General features: G+C 40.6%; 1 protein-coding gene across 6 annotated transcripts in view; it reads left to right on the forward strand.

Annotated features, from left to right (window-relative positions):
- The window catches only part of RUSF1 (RUS family member 1), an 80,877-nt gene that overhangs the window by 14,982 nt on the left and 45,274 nt on the right, over nt 1-20,621 (forward strand). For all 6 annotated transcript variants that reach the window (XM_085887846.1, XM_085887848.1, XM_085887850.1 and 3 more), the window contains 6 exons: nt 3,783-3,860; nt 5,357-5,471; nt 8,799-8,844; nt 9,289-9,321; nt 9,463-9,577; nt 9,901-10,002. In XM_085887846.1, the coding sequence (XP_085743972.1) occupies nt 3,783-3,860; nt 5,357-5,471; nt 8,799-8,844; nt 9,289-9,321; nt 9,463-9,577; nt 9,901-10,002 (489 nt within the window). The remainder of the gene's footprint in view (nt 1-3,782; nt 3,861-5,356; nt 5,472-8,798; nt 8,845-9,288; nt 9,322-9,462; nt 9,578-9,900; nt 10,003-20,621) is intronic.

A 20,621-nucleotide genomic window follows, 5' to 3' on the forward strand; every position in this document is an offset into this window, starting at 1 on the left:
CCCAGGTGGGCGGGCTATACCCGCATCTGACCAAAGCCTGGCCCAGGATGGCGGACCACGTGGGGGGGTCGGAGCCAGTCGGAACGCCGACTCGGGCGATGACGTTGGGTTTTGGCATGGCCCCTCCCCAGAGCTCCGGCCTCTATAAAATACGGAGAAGTCCTCCGTGAGGGTTGTTATGTGAGTGAGCGTGTGTGTGTGTTTCACGCTGTGCCTCCTGTTCCTTGTCTATGCCCACACGACGTTGACAAACCGCTTCCTGCCTGGTCCAGCCTACTGCTCCACCCTCGCCCTCTGGACTCTTCCCTTCTCCACTCAAGCTCCTCCTGTTCGGAACACGATCTCCACACGTGCGGCTGTGACCAGAACAACACGGCTATTGTCAGGTGCCGCACCACGAAGCATCCCTCCCCCTGAAACACCCAGGTACCGAAAACTATAACCTCAACCCCCTCCCTGGCTGCAAAAGTCCCTTTCTCTCATTGGGGTTTCTTTTTCTGTGTGCGTGTCTGAGTGTGCTGGCGCCTGTCTGTTCAGTAAGCCTGGAGAAGATCTTTTATTATTGTTACTGTGAATAATCTCACGTCAAGTCGCAACTGTGTCTGCTTTAGTAAGTTGCTTGTATAATTGCCGCACCCCCCCCCCCCACACCTCTTTCCTCTTTCCCTGAGTTACATCCCCAATAAACCTTTGTTGTGCCACATGCTTTTCCTTGCCTGCTGTAAATAAATAATTGTTGCACAAATGTTCCCAGCTCGCCTTTGTCTTTTCCCTCATTGGTCCAGCATGTTTCAAATCCAGGTTTAGCTGGGTTTTTATTCCCAACGGTCCGTTCCTTCTAGCTGGTACGTCCTTGGCAGTGTCGCTCGGCTGCATCCGATCCGGAAAGGTGATCCGATCCGGTAGAGTGATCCGGTTCGGACAAGGCGTTCCGAGGGCGTGGTTCCCTGGTAGTTAAACCGCATGGTTAATTAGGTAACCCGATTCCATAGGTTGGAGGACCCTAGGTTACGCGGTTGAGTTATTGGCGTTCACGGTCGGTTAAGCGACCCGCCGCGTCACGGAATTATCCGTGAGTGACGGCCTTTAATTCCGGGGAGTCTGGTGGGAATCGACGTAGCTTCCCCCACCTCGTGGTCTTCTCACCCGACCCCGCTGTCCCGCAACAGACCCAAGGGGGGATGGATAACCTGGGTGCCCTGGGCAGCTGTCATATTTGCTCTGCCTTTAATTTGGCCCAGATTACATGCCACAATTGGCCTGGGCTAGCTTTTTTAACTTTTCCATTTTGATCCGTGGCTCAGGATACTGGGATTAATGTTTCAAATGTTTTGTACTGTGAATATGTGTCCATTGTTTACGAATATTTTTGTAATCCATATAAAACTAGAAGGGCACTCTGTAGAGTGCATACCTCCACCACGTCATGCCTGATCCACGAGAACATATCGGCCCCAACACATTTTTGGAATATTATGCAATACAATACAATATCGTTTTTGGCCCGATCTCTCAATGGTGAAGAATCAATTTAAAAATTAAATAATCCTCGTATCCAGATCCGCATTCGGATCTTCACCAAAATCAAATCAATTCTTTCTTGTCACACACACAACCTGTCCACCAAGTTTCATCTGAATCCGTCCTTAATTTTTGAGATATCGTGCTATATATCGTTTTTGGCCCAATCTCTCAATGGTGAAGAATCACTTTAAAAATTCCAGTAGTCTGATCCTGATCCAGATCTTCGTCAAAATCTAATCAGTTTGTCCTTGTCACACACCGAACCTGTCCACCAAATTTCATCTGGATCCGTCCATAACTTTTTGAGATATCCTGCACACACAGACAAACAGACAAACAGACAGACAAACAGACATAAAGGGGGTGAAAACATAACCTCCTTCACCTTCGGTGGTGGAGGTAAACATACTGTCTTTCATGTGATATACACTCAGTGGACAAAACATTAGGAACACCTGCTCTTTCCATGAAATAGACTGATCAGGTGAATCCAGGTGAAAGATATGATCCCTTATTGATTGCACTTGTTAAATCCACTTCAATCAGTGTAGATGAATGTAAAGAGACAGGTTAATGAATTATTTTTAAGTCTTGAGACGATTGAAGCATGGATTGTGGTTGTGTGCCATTCAGAGGGTGAATGGGCAAGACAAAAGATTTAAGTGCTTTTGAACATGGTATGGTTGTAGGTGCCAGGCGCATCGGTTTGAGTGTGTCAAGAACTGCAACGCGGCTTGGTTTTTCATGCTCAACAGTTTCCCGTGTGTATCAGGAATGATCCATCATCCAAAGGACATCCAGCCAAACGGCAGGCCAGTGGATGGAAACAGCTCGTCGATGAAGGAAGCCAAAGGAGGCTGACATGAATTGTGCAGAGCAACAGACGGGTTACAATTATTCAAGTGACAGTCCAGTACAACATTGGTGCCGAAAGATCCACAAAAGAATGCACTACTCGTCATACCTTGATTCGAATGGGGTATGGCAGCCGACGACCGGACAGAGTTCCACTTCTTTCAGAAACAAATAAGAACCTGCAGTAGCAGTGGGCTAAGGAACTAAAACACTGACACTGGAGGATTGGAAAAACATTGCCTGGTCTGATGAATCCCGGTTACCTGCTGGTTCACGTTGATGGGAGGACTCGGGTATGGAGAAAACCACATGAGTACATGCATCCATCATGCCGTGTGTCAACATTGCAGGCTGGTGGTGGTGTGATGGTGTGGGGTGTGTTTTCATGGCACACATTGGACCCTTGATAAAAGTGGGGCAACGTTTGAATGCCACAGGATATCTGAACATCATTGCCAATCAGGTGCATCCCTTCATGGCACCAGTGTATCCATCTGCGAATAGATATCTTCAGCAGGATAATGTCCTATGTCACAAGGCTAGGATTGTCCAGGAATAGTTCCACAAACATGACAGTGAATCCATCCGACTGTAGTGGCCTGTCATCAGATCTCAATCCAACTGAGCATCTGTGGGATGGGATGGAACGAGCTATTTGGAGTTGAGATCCACTACCACATAACTTGACAACTGTGTGAGAAGCATTGGAGTCAACGTGGGCCAACATCCCCATGGAACGTTTTCAACACCTTGTAGAGTCCATGCCCTGACGAATTGAGGCTGTTCTGAGGGCAAAAGGGGGTGAAACTCAATATTAGGAAGGTGTTCCTAATGTTTTGTATCCTAAGTGTCCAAGTCCCTGAGAAGTGGATTGTACCACTCAATACGATAAAGAGGGATCTCATGTTTGGGTTTCTATTTATTATCCCATTGAACTCACATTTAACGAAGATCATCATCGTCTTCAAACATTTTGTTCAAAACTACGATTAACAACTAAGGTGACCTGACGTTTGAAATTACATTTTTAGATTTGGGAAAGCCCAATTTACTTCTCAAGGGGCTCGTGCAACATTCTCCACTCTCTACATTCCTCACTGGCTTTGACCTTTTAATAACCACCTTGGTGTGTTCATTGAAATGTTCTCTCGAGGACATTTAGTGCGGTTTCTGACATTACTTAACACTGGTCTCCTTTTTGCTGCAAAACCTTAAAATCGACCTTTTGTATTCTCCTCCGTTGCATACACCGTTAACCCATTAATTGCTCGACTCTCCATTCCATCCGACCATATGCTCCCAAGTACATTATTTTGGATTTAATACTGAGATCTCCTTTTTGAGTGAGCAAAACACGAGATCCAGGAGTGTATTCACCGAATGGTGTGGTGTTGTGTGTTTAGGATATCTTCCTACCCCAGGGTTATCCAGACAGTGTAAGTCCTGACTACATTCAATACCAAGCCTGGGACACATTGCAGGTATCTATTGTATGGTAACACATCTGAATATACTATATAATGTACCAATTGTAAAAACATTGCTTCATTTTTATCTCGCCTGTTCGAAGAACAGAGAGCTATAGCGATACCCCCAGCGTGAGCGTGAAAATGTTAAATTTTTTGTATTACGGAAAAACTCCTCGACGGATTTCGACGAAACTTGGTGGGGGGGTTAGGTATGGTCCAAGGATCATGCCATTAGATTTTTGACTTGGTCCCCCCCCAAAAAAAATTTGTTAGAGAAAAATTTTTTTTTTGCATTTTTACATGTTTTAAGTGATTTCCAACCCCCCCACCCCCCCACCCCCCCAAAAAATTGTTAGAGAAAAAAATTTTTGCAACTTTTTTTTCAAAATTTCGATTTCTTTTTTTTTGCATTTCTACATGTTATAAGCGATTTCCAACCCCCCCCCCAAAAAAAAAATTGTTAGAGAAAAAAATTTTTTTTTTGCATTTTTACATGTTTTAAGTGATTTCCAACCCCCCCCAAAAATTGTTAGAGAAAAAAATTTTTTTTTTGCATTTCTACATGTTTTAAGTGATTTCCACCCCTCCCCCCAAAAATAATTGTTAGAGAAAAAAAAATGTTTTGCAACTTTTTTTTCAACAAAATTTCGATTTCTTTTTTTTGCATTTCTACATGTTATAAGCGATTTCCAACCCCCCCCCCCAAAAAAAAAATTGATAGAGAAAAAAATTTTTTTTTTTTATTTTTACATGTTTTAAGTGATTTCCAACCCCCCTCAAAAATTGTTAGAGAAAATTTTTTTTTTTTTGCATTTCTACATGTTTTAAGTGATTTCCACCCCTCCCCCCAAAAATAATTGTTAGAGAAAAAAAAATGTTTTGCAACTTTTTTTTCAACAAAATTTCGATTTCTTTTTTTTGCATTTCTACATGTTTTAAGTGTTTAGGATTTTGACAAAACTTGGTGGGGGGGGTTAGGTATGGTCCAAGGATCATGGCATTAGATTTTGGACTTGGTCCCCCCCCCCCAAAAAAATTGTTAGTAGAGAAATTTTTTATTTTTATTTTTTGCATTTCTACATACTTTAAGTGGTTTCCAATCCCCCCCCCCAAAAAAAAATTGTTAGAGAAATTTTTTTTTGCATTTCTCCATGTTTTAAGTGATTTCCAACCCCCCCCCCCAAAAAAAAATTGTTAGAGAATTATAAAAAAATATTAATTATTAAACTCGTCTTTTAAAAACGATAAATGTATAAACAGGCGAGCATTGGGTGGCTTTGACACCAACTCTGGTATACATACCTTTCATATAAATACTCTGAAAGTGTCAAAATCGCTTGCACTCAATTTTGGTAAATGTGGACACCTGAAAGGCTTATTTGGTCATCCAATAAATTTTAAGGTAGTAAAATGGAATGATAGTCTTTGGATGTGACAGTGCTGGTGCTGATGTGTGGGATTCTATTGAACTAATGCTGATTATTTAAAGTGGTGTGCTGATGTGATAGGCATTCTGTAGTGGTGTTTCTGGAAGCATCGCATTGCAAGGTGTGCTGAAAGAAGCTGGTGTTGGTGATAGCTCTGCCTCCATTGCTGCCACTACAGCAACATGGCTGCTTCGAAGTGAGATCCACAATGGACGGCACATCATTCCAGTATATTATGAATCCTGATTTCTTCAATCATCCTGCATAGCATTTTATTATTGTAATTTCAAAAGGAAATCGGAATGATCCATGCCCTTCATTGTCAATGATTGCCATTCACAGTTAACCTGAAAACACCGGTGTGTACGCGAATTTGTTTGTCAAAGATAGCCAAGGCTGCTGCTTACACTGCAATGCCACTGTTGAGATAGAAACAAGTGTAAGTGAGATTTCAACCTGGTGCCAAGGGATAGCCGAGAAGACGAGACCACTTACTTTCGACACAACGTCAGGCCCACTATCCCACTATCGGAAAGCGATCCGCCAATTGATTAACAGCTCAGTTATTACTCAGTGTTAGGTAAACAGGGGCATCTGGAATAAGGAAACTTGCTTAAAGGTTTTTTCCCCACATGGGACTGGAACACTTGTCATTTCACTTGTGAGGCTAGCGCGGTACCCGTTATGCCACTGGGCTTCTATCACAAGATAAAATGCAAGATGACCCAGAGCTACGCACACTCGCCTCGGAGATATCTAGCCTGGGTTTGAATCTTGGCCCAGCTATAAACTGTCATCCTGGTGCCCGTCATCATTTATGCTTCGCAGACATGATGAGGCATCAATGTGTGTGCCGTCCCTCGGATGGACGTTAAAAGGGGGGTGTGCAGTCTGCCAGTATTAGTTGGTGGACGTTAAAGATCCCTCGGTGTTCTTCACGAAGAGTAGGCGAGCAATCTATCGCTGGCACCCTGAAAAAATTCCAAATTATTTCTCTCACCTCCAGCGGGCACCACATCAGCAGCATAGCCGTGCCCCCCAGGAAATGATGCTTACTCACAGCCATGTGCTGCACATGAAAGAAGAAGAAACAGTAATATCCTATAACAAGTCCTTGAAAGACAGGTTTCTGTGCAATAACGTGCATTAGTTTCCATCAAAATACAAGTTGTATATTAAGCATTATTAACCTCCGCCATCTTCGAAGATGGATGGAGGTTACTGTTTTCACCCCTTTCTGTTTGTTATCTTGCCAAAACGAAGTTTTTGCAAGATATGTTAGTCAGCTTGTATGTTTTTATTTATTTATTTATTTATTTATTTTGTCTGTAATCACGTATAAAAAATTCTGCAGAGCACAGTTATCATTGGAAATTTTTGTAACTTCGCATATCAGAGGCCTACAGAGGTCCCTTTCAGCGCACAAAATTTTGAAGGTCAAGGTCACTTTGTCGCAAATCAGGGGAGTCGAAGAAACCCTTATTTTTTGAGTAATTTTGATCGGATCGTCTTCAAACTTCATGGGAATATAGTTCATAGTCTGGCGCTCAGCTTATTAATTTTTGGTGGCGATTGGCCTTGACCTTCATGGTTAGCGCCTGAGGTCAAACATATTTGACCCCAAGGTCAAATTTTCAAGTTTTGGGAACCATATCGTGTAGTACCTCAAATTGAACACCTCGATGAGTGCTTTCTAGATTTGTCAAGCTTGAGATATTGTGACGTCATTTGGTGACGTTATGAGGCAAACACATTTTTCATGGTTACTCTGTAGAACGATTCTCATCGGAATCTCTCGTTGGCAGATATTCCTCAAGGAGTCGCTCCTGGTGGATAGCAGCTCTGTTCACCTCAGTGTGACCTTAAAGAAGTCACGTGGTCACCTTTTGGCAAGATACGGGTCACCCTGCGGGTGACATTGGTTTATTTGTTTGTTTGTTTGTGTGTTTGTTTGTTTGTTTGTGAACAGTATTACGGAAAAACTCCTCGACGAATTTCGACGAAACTTGGTGGGGGGGTTAGGTCTGGTCCAAGGATCATGCCATTAAATTTTGGACTTGGTCCCCCCCCCCAAAAAAAAGTTTAAGAAAAATTTTTTTTTTTTGCATTTCTACATATTTTAAGTGATTTCCAACCCCCACCCCCAAAAAAATTACCCCCCCCAAAAAAAAATTGTTAGAGAAAAAAAAAAAATTTTTGTTGCATTTCTTCATGTTTTGTGATTTCCAACCCCCCCAAAAATTGTTAGAGAAAATTTTTTTTTTTGCATTTCTACGTTTTAAGTGATTTCCAACCCCCCCCCCAAAAAAATTGTTACAGAAAATTTTTTTTTTGCATTCCTACATTTTAAGTGATTTCCAACCCCCCCCAAAAAAATTGTTCGAAAAAAAATTTTTTTTTTTGCATTTGTACATGTTTTAAGTGTTTTCCACCCCCCCCGCTCCAAAAAAAAAGGCGAGAAAAAAATTTTTGCAACTTTTTTTTCAACAAAATTTCGATTTCTTTTTTTGCATTTCTACTTGTTTTAAGTGATTTCCACCCCCCCCCCCCAAAAAAAAATGTTGGAGAAAAGAACTATCACTGTCAGCACTGTTGACATCATATTTAATGAATAAGATATCAGGTTCACTTGAGTGACCCAGCAGTATTGGCGGCGGAGGTTTTGCACTCTCCCGAGTGCTCCCCCTCTAGTTAACCTCCGCCATCGAAGATGGATGGAGGTTACTGTTTTCACCCCTTTCTGTTTGTTTGTTTGTTTGTTTGTGAACAGTATTACAGAAAAACTCCTCGACGTATTTTGACGAAACTTGGTGGGGGGGTTAGGTCTGGTTCAAGGATCATACCATTAGATTTTGGACTTGGTCCAAAATCCAATATGGCCGCTATGGCGGCGAATTTGAAAAAACATTTGAATTTTTTTTTTTTTGGCATTTCTACATATTTTAAGTGATTTCCAACTCCCCCCCCAAAAAAAAATTGTTAGAGAAAAAAAATGTTGCAACTTTTTTTTTTTAACAAAATTTCGAATTTTTTTTCGCATTTCTACATGTTATAAGTGATTTCCAACAAAAAACATGCCAAAATTATAATTGCGGCTGATTTTGGAACTTCACGTGGATATACCCACATAAAATCAATTTCTGTCTCAAGGAATCTAGTTATGATGAATGAATTGAGTATGTAAAAGTTCAAAGTAAAAGGGAAAGTTGCAAACTATAACTCTGTGAGCACTATTAACGTCAAATTGAATGAATAGGATATCAGGTTCACTTGAGTGACCTAGCAGTATTGGTGGCGGAGGTTTTGCACTCTACCGAATGCTCCCCCTCTAGTTTTGTACTGTTCTGAATACAACGTAGTTGATACAAGTCTCCGTGTACGTTACAGTATTACTGCTGTATTTACTTATTGCAATTGATTTTATCACTCAGTTTCTGGCCACTGTCATTGATCTTGCAGTTTCTTCATGGTTTATGTACAAGTTGTGCAGTGCTGATAACAAACCACTTCTTATTTTCTGCAGATGGTGTCGGGATGCTCGGTCAAATCGGATTCGCTTGGATGAAAGGGTATGTGTGTACTTGGAGAGTAACGAAGTGTGTTGTTCTCGTGAAAGAACTGTGACAAGCTTTTCAGCTTCTGCAAAATGCAGAAGCATTATTAACCATTCTTAAGTGATTTCCTAAATCACTATCTTGTGATAGAAAGCCTTTACAAAAGTTTCTGTTGAGATCTGATGAGATTTTAATCAGATTACATAAGTCACAATATGATATTTTTGTTGGGAAACTGTCGCCGTCGCCACTCATTTTCCGTCTGCATTGCCATCGATTCCCTGTCGCTTGTCCTTCATTTCGTACTTGCTCATCTTTATAAACCTAGTTTATATCTGTCTGTTCGTTATATTGACAAATTGACTCTTCCTGTGCATACCGTAAAGGATGGAGCAGGATTAATAATTCTTGTTGTTTTTTTTTTTTTACAAAGGCACAACTTTTTTTGTGCATCCATAGATCTGTGCTTGACTGTGATGCCAAGAAGTGGAGGTAAGTCTGTTTGATTAAAACCACTTTGTTTACTTATAGATGACATAGATATAGACGACTTATAGATTCTCCTAAATGCTTGTTATTTCCTTCATCCGGTTTTTATTTATTTATTTTTTGCTTTTCTTCCTGTTTGCCTAGACTTGCTGCTGATGTGACTAATGACTTCGCCATCGCTTTGGAAGCAACAATACCCCTCATCTCTCCTCTGCCTGTTCTCTCCACAATTCTATTCTGCTTTGCTAGTCTTGCCAAGGTGGACCCCACCCCCTCCCCACTCCCCATCATATTCAGAATTTTTTTTTTTAATATCCTTTGTAAACCAAAATATTCTTGTTCTTTAGACTTCTTGTTTGATGTTTGTCAATAAAACCAAAATGATTATTGTTATCATCATTATTATATTCACTAAATTATTCGGTCATTCAATACCCAAGCTCGTTCTATTTCATTTGATTGATTATTCATTTGTACTTTTCGTTTTTCTTGCTTGGTACTGTAAACCTGACTAAACGATGCCTCTTGAAGTCACACCTGGCCTTTGAAACCTGACCTCAGCGAAGGCTGTGTCTCCTGCAGGCAATGGTTGGTGTGGCTGGAGCAGCAACACGAGCAGCACTTACCTTGCACCAGGCTCGAAGGGACAATATGGCTGATGTGGCTGCAAAGGATGGCAGCCAGGTAAACAAAGTTCCCACCGAAAACATAAAGCCAGCCTATTTCATTCCACTGCACGACAAAGACCTCCCTCAACTCGTGTCAAGATGGAGTTTGGCCTGTTCGCCACTTTTGCCAAGTGCAGGTTTGCAAGAGTGAGCGGCCATTAGGATTGAATGCATCATAGCCATAACTCTCCAACAGTGAACCAGCACTGAAATCTAATTCCTAGCAACAACTTTTGAGAATGTGAACACCAATATAATATAATAAAGTACCTCCAAATATTACATACTGAAGGGGCAGATTGAGGTAATGGAAAATGGGGAGGAGAGGGTATGGTTGAGAAGGGGAATGTATAATGTATGGGGAATTGTTACAAGATGTTGGAGAGCAGACATAAAACATATAATAAAAGGTGCAGATGCAGTTACCAATTATCTTAATTACCATTTATATCGAGAAACCACTTTATGAAATGCAAATATCAAATCAGAGTTTGAATTGCATATATATATATATATATATATATATATATATATATATATATATATATATATATATATATATAGATATATAGATATATAGATATATAGATATATAGATATATAGATATATATATATATATATATATATATATATATATATATATATATATATATATATATATATATATATATATATATATATATATATATATACATACACACTAATAAATGTCAGTGTGTCAGGGTAGCGAAGGAGTTTGCGAACAGGCTGAGTGTGGATTTTGGAGGGGTGGGGGGGGGGTGGTCTGGGTGTTTTGGGAAATCCTGAAGAGTTGTGGAGTGCCTTCAACACTAGCATCCATGATGTTGCTGGTGGATGTCATGGAATCCACCATCAGGCGAAGAAGAACTTTGTCTCTCAAGGGATAAGGGACACCATTGACCGGAGTCACAGGGCCAGGCTTAACGGCAGAGCTGAGCTGTTCAGAGAGCTGAGGCATGAAACTGTACATGCGCTGAAGGTGGGCAAGGAGGCCCACATGCGAGGAATCTGCGAAGGGTGAGGGTGTCACTTGTGGTCAGCTGATTCTCATACTGCTTACAGAGGAATGTGTGCATTGCGCTCGTCCAACAGTGTACTGCAGGTAGAGCAGAGGGTGACGGCTCTTCACAGAGGAGTCCGAAGTGAAGGCCCGCTGGGCCGGTTACTTTAAGTGGCTGTACCAGGCTGACCCACCAGCTGTTGAGTTGGATGTCAGGGGTGTAACTATCCCTGTTGCTGACCCTCCATTCAACTGTGAATCGCCTTTGTTTGTGGAAAAACAGGCTTTGGTGAACCGGTTGAAATGGGGTAAAGCTCATGGGATCTGTGGCACCCATGCTGAACTTCTCAAGGCTGGTAGAAATGTACTCATGTTGTTGCATGTACTTCTGTGCTCTGTCTGGAACACAGGCATCATCCCAACTGACTGGAAGAGGGGCCTTGTTGTCCCTCTCTGGAAAGGGAAGGGTGATCGCCAGTACTGCACCAACTCCCGAGGGGTGACGCTGCTCTCTGTGCCAGGCAAGGTCTTTGCTCTGATAATTATTGAGAGGGTTCGCCACTATCTGCTTGAGCACCAGTGTCCAGAGTAGTCAGGCTGTACACCAAAGAGGTCAACGATTGACCGCATCCTTGCTCTTCAGGTCCTCACCGAACACAGATGAGAGTTTCAGGAGGGGCTGCTCACAGCCTTTGTTGATCTCCGCAAAGCGTTACATTCAGTGAATCGGGATGTCCTATGGAGGATTCTCAGCCTCCGTGGGGTACCATCAAAACTGATCAATCTGTTTCCTGTACTATGCAATAATTGAAATGTAATTTCTGTTGTAAGGATCAGATCACGTGGACTAAATAACTGTCAAAATTTGGAATGAAATCTGAAAATGTCAAGAAATCAGTAATGTTTTGTTTTTTGCGGACATGTCCCATTACCAAGCAGCTTGCTATCACTTGCCAAGCCAGCCATTCCTTAGTAACCATTTCGTTGGAGTGTTTGTTTGAGTGCTTAAGCCACTTGGTGAGTGCCCGACAGTCAATAGCGGTATGATGCACGCAGTTCGTGTCCCGATTGGGAGGTCAGTTTACTGTAAGCACGAAGAGGTATGAAGACAGCACACACAGACGTGGTATAAATGGATAGATTTAGATTTGAAGAGGGACTCTCCGCAGGTGTGTTTGCATGTCTGCATGCTTGGTTACGTGTGTACAGTGTGCAGGATTCGCAGGCGTGCGGACCGAACGCGCACACTGGCCAAATGGTGCGTGGCCCCATGGTGTGTGCGCCATGGTGGAAGTTATGTGGCCGTCTTGCGAACCATGTGCTCTGACACACGGGGAGCGGACGTGCTGCAGCACAGAAACCACGCGGGACGTTCCACCTAGTACGGGTGTAGGTAAAGTTGAGTGTGCCGGTGAGAATCTGTGCACCTGTGCGAGTAAAAGGATGAGTATATTGCCGGTGTGCATGCACAGTTGGCATGGACCACAAAGAGCTTTGAAGAACGCATATGTTGAGGGGCTGTTAAGGACTGATGGTTTAGTTTTGAATTTGCGGCTTCCCCAGAGTGTAGCATGTAGCATGTACGAATCTCATTCAGAATGAGCTGAACAGAGGGTGGGGCAAAGATCGCTGCATGTACGGGCATGCATGCAGCAGTTGCTGCAAGCATGAAAAGGTACGTAGACAGCACACACATGCACATGAAGAGGTACGTCGACAGCACACACATGCACATGAAGAGGTACGTCGACAGCACACATGGACAGCACGCATATACAAATGGGTAGATTTGGGTTTGTAATGGGATTCTCCACAGGGGTTTGTGCGTGCCTGTTTTTTTAAATTTATTCAATCGTTTTGTTGGAGTGCTTGCTTAAGTGCTTAAGCCACTTGGTGAGCGCCCTTCAAGGTTTGATCCCTGCATGCTTCCATGGCGATACCACGGCTTGGTTCTCCATGTGGACATCTCCGGAGTTAGGATGGCCAAATTCATTAGAGGATGCGAACGAGTTCAAGAGAGAACTGAAAAATGTTTTCAGTGGGTACAAAGTAATGAATCCCCACAACATGGCAGGATAGCCAAGAGGTATGCACACTTTCTCTAAGCTGCTCGCCTGGGTTTGAATCTCAACCCAGCTATAAACTGTCATCCCAGTGTTTCACAGGCAGGGTGATTCATCAATGTGTGTGTCGTCTGGATGGACGTTAAACTCCCTCCGACCCCTCTCCCTCACTCCTCCCTCTCTCTCGTCCCTCCCTCTCTCGCTCATCCCTCTCACCCCTCCCTCTCTACCCCACCCCTCTCTCTCCAACCCCTTTCTCTTCAACCCCTCTCCCTCCCTCTCTCTCTCCCACCCTCTCTCTCTCCCACCCCTCTACCTCCCCCTTCCTCCTTCCCCATCCTCTCCTCCCTCTCTCACCCCTTCCTCCTCCCATTTCCCTCCCCTCTCCATATATATATATATATGTATATATATATATATATATATATATATATATATATATATATATATATATATATATATATATATATATATATATATATATATATATATATATATATATATATATATATATATATATATATATATATATATATATATATATATATATATATATATATATATATATATATATATATATATATATATATATATATATATATATATATACTATACACACACACACACACACACACACACACACACACACACACACACACACACACACACACACACACACACCAAAAAAAAAGAAATTGCTCCATTCCTGACATTGACTGACTTTGTTGAACATTATGAGGGGTGAAGGCTGAAGGCAGATTGTTCAAAAGTTGTATAAACGAGATACTCACAGTAACCCAAGAAATGTCAAGGATGTCTTTCATCGTAATGCTGCGGGATATGCAATGAATAAGGACGATATATTTCCTTACCGATGGTTTTTCTAACCTTTAAAACCAATCATTCTCAACCCACTTCAAAATAATTTGCATCACATACACGACAGTCTGTGTACTCACAAACATGAGTATGATTCTGTTGCTCACCTCGCCATTATGACGTAACCATTTTCAAAAACCATTCTGACAGCCATCATGTTTCAACAACTGGTCCAATTTTACACTCCAAAATGTGTGAACCGCTCATGAATGCCTTTGAGAGTATTGGAATGTTTTAATACATGTCTGTGTTTTTTATAGCGAAGGCAGTGAGCTTCTTACTTAACGTGTGCACATGAGAGAATAGGAAACAACAATAACAACAACACAATACCCCTGGCAATTTGGAATCCGTGTCGTTGCCTATGACCCTTTTGCTTCCGGTTTTTTTTTTGCTTCTGTTTTTTTTTTGTTTCCGGTTTTTGTCATGGGGAATGATGCATGCCGGGAGATGAAGGCATCGTCGGAGACATGAAAGACCCAAATAATATCAGACATGGTGTATATTTCCTCCACTGATTTTAATAAAGATATCTCCCGCATCATCAAAAGATAATTTTTAATCGTGATTTACGTTATTTGATCGCTGATCCCGAATCCAGGCCGAAGTAACCAGAAATTGCGTATACAGTTGTCAACAAGTTATAGGTAAAGTCAGAAGCGAATGTAAGAAGAATTCTACGTTCACTTCCAGTATTTTTTTATAGATGAGATCCTGTTCTAGGCGGTGTAATATTAATTTTTTTAGATGAGATCCTGTTCTTGGTGGTGTAGTTGTTGTTGTGAAGGTAATGTTGAGGTTTAATGTTGAGGTCATATATTTTTTTTCAGATGAGATCCTGTTCTTGGTGGTGTAGTTGTTGTTGTGAAGGTAATGTTGAGGTTTAATGTTGAGGTCATATATTTTTTTTCAGATGAGATCCTGTTCTCGGCGGTGTAGTTGTCGTTGTGAAGGTAATGTTGAGGTAATATATATATTTTTTCAGATGAGATCCTGTTCTAGGCAGTGTAGTAGTTGTTGTGAAGGTAATGTTAAGGTAATATTAATTTTTTTAGATGAGATCCTGTTCTAGGCATTGTAGTTGTCGTTGTGAAGGTAATGTTGAGGTAATATTTATTTTTTTACATGAGATCCTGTTCTTGGCGGTGTAGTTGTTGTCATGAAGGTAATGTTGATGTAATATTAATTTTTTTATATGAGATCCTGTTCTCGGCGGTGTAGTTGTTGTGAAAGTAATGTTGACGTAATATTTATTTTTTTAGATGAGATCCTGTTCTTGGCGGTGTAGTTGTTGTTGTGAAGGTAATGTTGAGGTATAATGTTGAGGTAATATTTATTTTTTTAGAAGAGATCCTGTTCTTTGCGGTGTAGTTGTTGTTGTGAAAGTAATGTTGAGGTAATATTTATTTTTGCAGATGAGATCCCGTTCTCGGCGGTGTAGTTGTTGTTGTGAATGTAATGTTGAGGTAATATTAATTTTTTTAGATGAGATCCTGTTCTTGGCGGTGTAGTTGTTGTTGTGAAGGTAATGTTGAGGTATAATGTTGAGGTAATATTTATTTTTTCATAGCAAAAATACTTTAATTTGATATATTTAAGAAGCGAATGTCAGAAGAATTCTACGTTCGCTTCTAGGCTTTGCCTATTCCATATTATTTATATGCACTGTTGTTAGTACATGCTGTCACATTAATTATTAAGTGATCCAAATATATTGATCTGTTTGGAGCTTATCACACTATTTCAACACAACCGGTTTCTTTTAGTCGGATTAGGACTGAAAAATTGCTTTTTTGACACTGAAATTAAAATAACCTTTTAATTGTGGGCCAAAAGTTTTCCACCACAGCTTTTTATTTTGTTTTACTAATTGTCCATGGGCCAGCAACAGAAATTTCACTTATTAGTACCATCTTAGGGGGCAAAGTCTAACTACGATTTTTAATTAGTCTAAGTCTATGGCATACTGTATATTTTAGTATTGTGATAACCGTTGCTGATAGGTAACTTAGTCGTGTTAATCAGCTGTTTACTGCACCCACCCCGAGGAGACATTTAATTCTCAGAATGTTTTCATATTATCTCGGCAGCTTTTGCATACAGTGCCTGGTCAAAGACACTTACAACCTTAGTCAGCTCTGAACATTGTATTATGGTGAGTGAGTGATTTGGCACTTTGTTGACAGTCGACATTTGTGTTTCAGGAGCATCGATGGTGGGTAGATAGCTAATGTGTGTCATGAAGGACTGTGACGTTACCTTGAGTCAGGCTGTTGAAGCAGTCCAGCTGCTGATTGATTGGTCTTCTTCCTCTGATATGCAGGCCATAACCCCAATGAGGTTCTTCCATCTTGCAGGCAGGACAACGGCAGTCAACCTCTATGCCTTCAGTTTGTGGTTGCTCCTCTCTTTGCCCAATATTGTATTTGTGGTGAGGGCAGCATCAGTGGTGAGGTACTGATGCTTCTCTTCTTTGTCTTGTCAACAGGAGGCAAGGTTTTAGGTGGTTGCACGTCAACTGCTTTGGGTTAGATAGCAATTCCATTGACTCTGTGGGATGTCCCCTCACCACAGCTGGTCTCCTCAAGTCCGTCATTCCAGGATAGGTGTTTGCTGGAAGATGAACATCATCTTCTGACACTGAGAGCTTCTGCAGACACAGGGCTGTGTCACTCTCTTCCATCTGGGAGTAAGATGGTGCAAATAGGATACACTGGGCAATATCGGTTAGGGTCAATATGAACTTTACATTCCCAGTCAGATTTGACTGCAGATGGCAGAATGATGTGTTTGGGTGGCTTTGTTTTGCCATGAGAGATCGCAGATACCCAGTCGTGACCAAAGGAGCTTACAAGCCGTTAAACTCTTTGGGATGGGCGTTGTCCTTGGTACCTGTCAGCAAATATCATAGAAAGAGGGTGACAGACTCTGCGATGACGGGTCCACTCCCTTTTGCTTCCACTACCAGTGGTGGCTTGGCCTGGGGGAAATCTTAGAGGCTAGTGGCCAAATTAAAAAAGGGGCCTAAAATGTGAGAAACCCCTACCCACGGTAGAACAAGTCACAACCTATTTTTTTCTTGAAGAGGGATGTTTGGGGAGTTAGAAAATCATGGTTGTGAACCTGAGATAATTGCACAACATTTTGAAAATCACGTTTACATGATATGTACCACTGCAGACTGCAAAAATGGATTTAATCGCCACAGATTTTGGCTCATATTGGCTCATATATTTGTTAATACTGGTGCTACAAACACAAATTTGGTACCAAAATGTGCGGAATGATGATATATATATATATATATATATATATATATATATATATATATATATATATATATATATATATATATATATATATATATATATATATATATATATATATATATATACTAGCAGGGATGCCCGTGCTCCGCACAGGAATCCCGTGGATGACGGCGGGTCTGAAGGAGTATATGTCACAGTTAATTGTAAAATTGTAGAGGCTGCCACCATTATTATTTTTTTCCATCACCACTATAATATATATTTTCCCCGCCATGTTTTATATGCAGAAGACGAGTTCAAAAATGTTAAGATTTATTGCCGCATCAGATAAAAAACCATAATGCCTCAACAATGTGAGGCTGGTTTCATGTCATCATTTGCGACTTAATTAATTCTCATTCTCTAGCAAATTCCGTTGGCCCCATGTCAATCGGCTGACCTTGAAAAATTAACGTTACGCAATCAGGTGATGATGTCATAATTCAGAAACCGGGAAGTCGGAAGTCATTGTCTTCAATTGACTGTAGCATTATTTTTTCATTCTATTGCAAATGGCGTTGGCCCCATGTCAATCGGCTGAACTTGAAAAATTAACGTTACGAAATCAGGTGATGACGTCATAATTCGGAAGTCGGAAGTACAATTCTTTTACATCGGGACACTCCCGGGAACGTTCTGTCAGCATGTGAAGTTTGGTGAGGATCAGTCCAGTACTTTTCGCGTGCATAGGTCACAGAGAAACATGCACACAAGACACACAGACAGACACACTTTCAACTATATATATATATATATATATATATATATATATATATATATATATATATATATATATATATATATATATATATATATATATATATATATATATAAAAACTATTTGTGATGTAACAAAGGCTTTTGTGTGACCTACAAGCAAAAATAGTGGAATTTTACTCAACAAATCAGCTTCGGGTTTACCAATAAATATCAACAAAAACATTAATTACTTCTAAAATATTGGACTTGCAGTCATAGTTGTTACATCAACATAATCCAAGTTTATTTACCCTTTGAAAAATATATCTTATGATATAATTGTCACTGAAATGATATAGTTATAACTGAAATCATACGTCACCCCACTAATGCTGACCGATAGAAATCCCGAAGCAGATATGCAACATGAAGAATTGACTTAAGATTCTGACACAATTGTGAAAGTGACTTTTATAGACATCATGTTGATATAAGCTATTTCACATATGACGATAATGAATTCATCACATGCACTGTAACTTATGTGCATCTATTACATGAAGTAATACATGTAATACATTTAAAAGTTCAGTCACGCTCTTCATTAATGCTGTCGTCAAAGACAACAGAATCATCAACATTTGGACAATCATCTGCACTACACGAGCAGAATTCAGTGCAGGTCAGTCCTGCACAGATACGATGACATGTTCTGCTCTGCCTACAGTCATCGTCGGTGCAGTAGAGATGCGTGAGATCTCGAACCTCCCTTGGGGCTGCATCCTTTTGGAACATGACAGGCTCAAGTTTGTTGTCTCTGACCTGTCATCCATTACCATCGGGGTTCCAAAGTACAGGCTTCACGACATGGCTGTGGGTCCATATCGCCACCTGGTAATTTGCTCGCTTCAGATGTTGTTCGTGATATTATATTGTGACAAATGGCGATCGTCCTCAGGTTGTTCTCCATAACACCTTTATCACTACAGCTGGTTACATTTGTGTGTGATTTCTCACTGGTGCACCACTGAATAAAGTCGTAGAGTGTATTAGGAACAAATTCTGCACAGTGCTGAATATCTGTTTCCTCGACAGGTGCATACATATTTCCAACATGCTCGATATCAGCCATGTGCTTCCTCAGGATACCAGCTGCAGCATGCAAAGTATGCATTTCACTATCTGTGGCTGATGGTACATCAGACGGGATGTCTTCATATTCTGGTTCATCAGTCATGCTCTGCAGAATCGTGGCTTTTCTCAGGGCATCACATAAGGTCATAGAAGAAGAGCATATGATGTCAGTGTGGCCATCAAATGTTACACAGACTATTTGGTCACCATAATATTTAGTTAATCGCTCCTTCAACTTCCAAGTTTTATACTGTTCTGCATTCGTGGTACCCAGTGAAACCAAATATCCAACGTATTCATCTTTCAGATGAACGAGGGTTGTGACTGTCTTAGTTTTGGAGAACACAGTTTGTTCCAGATAACATTTCAGTTCATCAAAAGCTTCATCATGTAATGTGCCCATTGTTTCCTCTCCTGATTTACGAATTGCAGCAGTGATGTTCCTTTCTGAAATATAGTGTGAATAGCATAACCTGTGGTACTTGGTTGGCATCATAGGCGAACAAATCTGGAAAGGCAAGCATGCGCATGTGTATTTTATTGTCTTGTCTTTTGTCAGCTGCTGCCAGAACTTTTTCTCTGGTGGACTGTCCAGTTCCTGTAGATACCGGTGAAAGCTTGTTTCTGGAAGTGTTGGATCTTCCTCAAATGAAGCAGTTAGTCCTGATGTCAAACCCAGCTGTTTCATTTCTGCTGATTCTTGTGTGTTCTGTTGCCGCAGATGTGCATGGTTGCTGGTCATTCTCACTGGGGTTGGATGTGGAGATATTTGACTTGCTGGTATACTTGGCCCGACATGATTTGTGGAATGATACTTTCAAATCAAGACTCAATATGTCTTGTTGCAAAGGCCAGATACTTTCGTAGACATCATCTTTTCTGATTTGACTTGCTTTGAAGATTGCACTCAAACCATTAAATGTTGGGTTCTTTACAACTTCTTGCTTTTTAGCTTGATGGGTTTAAAGCATATGATGCAGTGGTCAGTGTCAATTTTACGCCGCTTCACAACAGGTGCTTCCAGATCCATAATTGCAGATCAATTGTCAGCACAAGCATCTGAAATGAAATAATTAAAGATAAGTATATATCAGTAGTTTTAGAAAAAGGCAATCAAGCTCAAAATTGATTTTCTGCAACTGGATTTAAAATCATTCTTGTTTGGTTAATGCATATACATGTATTATAAATTAATCAATGTCGGTTACTTTTAGGGGGGTGTGACATATGGTTTTGGTAATAACTCGATTAAATTCAACTGATTTATCTTTATGAGTTATATTTCTAAAAAGGAGAATGATAGAGGGTTATTTTGATGTAATATGTAGTAATACAACTCAAATACTTATGAAGAAATTAATTGTTTAGTTGATATTTATTGGTAAACCCGAAGCTGATTTGTTGAGTAAAATTCCACTATTTTTTGCCTGTAGGTCACACAAAAGCCTTTGTTACATCACAAATGGTTTTTACAGATATACATGTCATCATTCCGCACATTTTGGTACCAAATTTGTGTTTGTAGCACCA

Source organism: Eptatretus burgeri, chromosome 7, assembly GCF_056783735.1.
Source record: "Eptatretus burgeri isolate ZD-2024b chromosome 7, Ebu_testis_v1, whole genome shotgun sequence".
NCBI classification, from domain to species: Eukaryota; Metazoa; Chordata; class Myxini; order Myxiniformes; family Myxinidae; genus Eptatretus; species Eptatretus burgeri.